The following is a 5,194-nucleotide window of genomic DNA, read 5'->3' as shown; positions in this document are numbered from 1 at the left end:
AACAGGATTGTCCTGAGCTCAATTTCGAGTCTAATAGCAAAGGGTCTGAATACTTATACTGAATGCTTATACTTAAATAAGGTATTTCTGTTTTTTATATTTAATAAATTAGCAAAAATKTATTGAAATCTGTTTTTGCTTTGTCATTATGGGCTATTGTGTGTAGATTGATGAAGAAAAATAATTATTTAGTACATTTTAGAATAAGGCTATAACRTAATAAAATGTGGAAAAACTCAAAGGGTCTGAATAGTTTCCGAAGGCGCTGTATGTACAATACACACACATCTTCATCAATTTCATTTATTTATAACGCCCTTTTTACAYCAGCAGATGTCTCAATGTGCTTATACAGAAACCCAGCCCAAAACCCCAAGCTGCTAGTAATGCAGATGTAGAAGCACGGTGGCTAAGTAAAACTCCCTAGAAAGGCAGGAACCTAGAAAGAAACCTAGAGARGAACCAGGCTCTGAGGGGTGGCCATTAAGGCCAGATCGTTATTCAAGATGTTCAAATGTTCATAGATTGCCAGCAGGGTCAAATAATAATCCCAGAGGGTAGAGGGTGCACTTTGGGTGGGATATAAACCCTGCCCCCACACACACCTAGAGATAAACAGACCACGAACTTACTACCCTGACACAAGGCTGAGTATAGCCCACGAAGATCTTCTCCACCGCACGTGCCTGAGGTAGCCAAACAATCCTGGACCTACTGAAGAGATAAGTCTTCAGTAAAGACTTAAAAGGTTGAGACAGAGTCTGCGTCTCTCACATGGATAGGCAGACCATTCCATAAAAATTGAGCTCTATAGGAGAAAGCCCTGCCTCTAGCTGTTTGCTTAGAAATTCTAGGGACAATAAGGAGGTCTGAGTCTTGTGACCATAGCGAACGTGTAGGTATGTACGGCAGGGCTAGCACTAGAGTAATATGATTACATTTTTGGTTCCAGTCAAGATTCTAGCAGCTGTAATTAGCACTAACTGAAGTTTATTTAGTGCTTTATCTGGGTAGCCGGAGAGTAGAGCATTGCAGTAGTCTAATCTAGAAGTGACAAAAGCATGGATGAGCTTTTCTGCAATCCGTTTTGGACAAAAAGTTTCAGATTTTTGCAATGTTACGAAGATGGAAAAAAGCTGCCGTTGAAAGTCTTGATATGTTCGTCAAAGAGATCAGGGTCCATAGTAACATTGAGGTCCTTCACAGATCAAAACATGCAGATCTCTTTGTTTCTTGGGACCTAGAACTAGCATCTCCGTTTTGTACGAGTTTAATCTAAAACATTTCCCGCCATCCACTTCCTTATGTCTGAACACACCAGGGAGCATTATTTGGGGCTTCACCATAGTATTGCATCGCATAACAAATATACATTTGTGTGTCAGCCGCATAGCAGTGAAAGTTGACATTGTATTTCCGAATGACATCACCAAGAGGTAATATATAATGAAAACAATAGTTGTCCTAAAACGGAACCTTGGGGAACACCAAAACGTACAATTATTTGTCAGAGGACAAACCATCCCAGAGAGCGAACTGATATCTTTCCGACAGATAAGATCTAAACCAGGCAGAACTTGTCCGTGTAGACTAATTAGGGTTTCCAATCTCTCCAAAAGAATGTGGTGATCGTTGGTGTCAAAAGCGGGAATAAGGTCTCGGAGCACGAGGACAGATGCAGAGCCTTGGTCTGACGCCATTAAAAGGTCATTTACCACCTTCACGAGTGCAGTCTCAGTACTATGATGGGTCTAAAACCAGACTGGAGTTTTCGTATACATTATTTGTATTCAGGAAGGCATATGGTGCTGCACAACAGCTTTTTGAAAACATTTTAGGGGAATGGGATACAGTGGCAAGAAAAAGTATGTGAACCCTTTGGAATTACCTGGATTTCTGCATAAATTGGTCATCAAATTTTATCTGATCTTCATCTAAGTCACAACAATAGACAAACATAGTGTGCTTAAACTAATAACACACAAATTATTGTATTTTTTCTTGAATACAGAATTAAACATTCACAGTGTAGGTTGGGAAAAGTATGTGAACCCCTAGTCTAATGCCTTCTCCAAAAACTAATTGGAGTCAGGAGTCAGCTAACCTGGAGTCCAATCAATGAGACGAGATTGGAATGTTGGTTATAGCTGCCTTGCCCTATAAAAAACACTCACAAAATTTGAGTTTGCTATTCACAAGAAGCATTGCCTGATGTGACCCATGCCCCGAACAAAAGAGATCTCAGAAGACCTAAGATTAAGAATTGTTGACTTGCATAAAGCTGGAAAGGGTTACAAAAGTATCTCTAAAAGCCTTGATTCATCAGTCCACGGTAATACATTTGTCGTCTTGTCTATAAATGGAGAAAGTTCAGCACTGTTGCTACACTCCCTAGAGTGGCCGTCCTGCAAAGATAACTGCAAGAGCACAGCACAGAATGCTCAATGAGGTTAAGAAGAATCCTAGAGTGTCAGCTAAAGACTTACAGAAATCTTTGAACACGCTAACATCTCTGTTGACGAGTCTACGATACGTAAAACACAAACAAGAATGGTTTCATGGGAGGACACCACGGAAGAAAACCACTGCTGTCCAAAAAAACATTGCTACATGTCTGAAATTTGCAAAAGTGCACCTCGATGTTCCACAACGCTACGGGCAAAATATTCTGTGGACAGATGAAACTACATTTGGTTGTTTGGAAGGAACACACAACACTATGTGTGGAGGAAAAAAATCCCATCCAAAATGTAAAGTATGGTGGAGTGAGCATCGTGGTTTGGGTTGCTTGCTACCCCAGGTTGCTATTATCAACAGAAAAATGTATTCCCAAGTTTATCAAAACATTTGCAGGGAATGTAGGCTATCTGTCCGCCAATTGAAGCTCAACAGAAGTTGGGTATGCAACAGGACAACGACCCAAAACACAGAAGTAATCAACAACAGAATGCGCTTCAACAGAAGAAAATGCGCCTTCTGTAGTGGCCCAGTCAGAGTCCTGACCTCAACCCGATTAGATGCTTGTTATGACCTCAAGAGAGCAGTTCACACCAGACATCCCAAGAATATTGCTGAACTGAAACAGTTTTGAAAAGAGGAATGGCCAAAACTCTTACTGACCATTGTGCAGGTCTGATCAGCAACTACAGAAAATGTTTGGTTGAGGTTATTGCTGCCAAAAGGAGGGTCAACCAGTTATTAAATCTAAAGTTCACATACTTTTCCTACCCTGCACGTGAATGTTTACACTGTGTGTTCAATAAATACATGAAAACGTATAATTTGTGTTATTAGTTTAAGCAGACTGTGGGGGTTGTCTATTGTTGTGACCTAGATGAAGATCAGATCAAATTTTATGACCAATTTATGCAGAAATCCAGATATTTCCAAAGGGTTCACATACTTTTTCTTGCCACTGTATAGGAAAAGAGTTTACATTTTCCAGGTCAAGGTTKKTTTTTTTCAGGAGAGGCTTTATTACTGCCACTTTTAATGAATTTGGTACACATCCGGAGGATACGGAGCTTTTTAATATGTTCAACATAGGAGGGCCAAGCACAGGAAGTAGCTCTTTCAGTAGTTTAGTTGGAATTAGGGTCCAGTAGGCAGCTGGAAGGTTTAGAGGCCATGACTACTTTTTTGAATGTGTCAAAGAACTTGAGTGTCTCCATTGATCCTAGGTTCTGGCAGTTCTGTGAAGACTCAGGCCAACTCAATTACGCAGATTCAAGGAGTCTGTAATTTGCTTTCTAATGATCATGATCTTTTCGTCAAAGTTCATGAATTCAACATTGCTGAAATGAAGGCCATACTCCCTTGGGGAATGCTCCTTTTTAGTTAGCTTTGCGACAGAATCAAAACACAATTTGTATTTCTATTCTCCTCAATTCGGTTGGAGAAGTAGGCTGATCGAACAGCAGTGAGGGCTCTTAGATACTGCACGGAGTTGTCTTTCCAAGCTAGTTGGAAGACTTCCAGTTTGGTGGAGCACCATTTCAGTTCCAATATTCTGGAAGCTTGCTTGCGGGCTCTAGTATTTGCCAAGGAGCTCATTTCTTTAACAAATGTTTTTTGTTTTTATAAGTGCGACTGCATCTAGGGTATTACGCAAGGTTAAATTTGGATCCTCAGTTAGGTGGTTAACAGATTTTTGTACTCCAACGTCCTTGGGTAGGTGGAGGAAGTCTGGAAGGGCATCTAGGAATCGTTGGGTTGTCCAAGAATTTATAGCATGGCTTTTGATAATCCTTGGTTGGGGTCTGAGCAGATTATTTGTTGCGATTGCAAAAGTAATAAAATGGTGGTCCGATAGTSCAGGATWATGAAGAAAAACATTTTAGATCCACAATATTAATTCCATGGGACAAAACTAGATACAGGGTATGACTGTGGCAATGCGTAGGCCCGGACACWTTGGACAAAACCCACTGAGTCGTAGATGGCTCAAAGTATTTTGGAGTGGGTCTGTGGACTTTTGCATTTGAAGTACTGACAACTCATTTGAGAGCAGATTATTTGTTGTTATTGCATAATCTTGTGTCTCTTATCTGCTAAAATCTTGTCTTTTACATCCATCTCTTCTTTCCTCTCCTAGGTGCCTCTGTGTCAGTATCGTGAGCCTGTGTTCAGCAGTGGCGCTCCTCACAGGCTGGTGGAGAAGGTGCAGGCCGAGCTCAGGGCCATTTCTGATGAGATCACAGACAGGAACAAGAAGCTGGAGCTGCCCTACGACTACATGTCCCCCGACCGCATCGAGAACAGTGTGGCCATCTGAGCTGCTGTGAATACACCCACACAGACACGCATGCACACACGTTATGTTCTATCCTCGTAGGGACCTAAAATTAATTTCCATTCAAAGTCCTATTTTCCCTAACCCTCCATTTAAAATAGCCTTTGTCCTCGTGATTTTAGGTCCCCACAAGGATAGAAGAACCAACCAATCCACACATGCACACACGGACCCCAAGGCGCGCACACACACTTCCAGCCACATGCACAAACATAAATGACAGCTTAAGGTTAAAAAAAAGTGTTAAAACCTGCTCTATAATGATTTAACTCTATTAACCACAATGTTTCTTCAGTTTCTATGAATCACGCTTTGATCTATAGCTGAGTCAACATATGAAGCTGCAGTTTACAGCAGAGAGAATAGGAGATAGATAAGGTGACTGAATGGAGGGAGTGTTGA

General features: G+C 41.0%; 1 protein-coding gene across 1 annotated transcript in view; it reads left to right on the top strand.

Moving 5' to 3' along the window:
* The window catches only part of zgc:152891 (polyunsaturated fatty acid lipoxygenase ALOX15B), a 20,882-nt gene extending 15,779 nt beyond the window's left edge, over window positions 1-5,103 (top strand). The window contains exon 15 of the mRNA XM_023985409.2: window positions 4,595-5,103. Coding sequence (XP_023841177.1) covers window positions 4,595-4,774 — 180 coding nt within the window. The 3' untranslated portion in view covers window positions 4,775-5,103. The remainder of the gene's footprint in view (window positions 1-4,594) is intronic.
* Window positions 5,104-5,194: the final 91 nt, after the last annotated feature.

This window comes from Salvelinus sp. IW2-2015, linkage group LG4q.1:29, assembly GCF_002910315.2.
Source record: "Salvelinus sp. IW2-2015 linkage group LG4q.1:29, ASM291031v2, whole genome shotgun sequence".
Lineage (NCBI taxonomy): Eukaryota > Metazoa > Chordata > Actinopteri > Salmoniformes > Salmonidae > Salvelinus > Salvelinus sp. IW2-2015.
The sequence above is the reverse complement of the archived record's forward strand: the minus strand, read 5'-3'. Positions and strand labels throughout refer to the sequence as shown.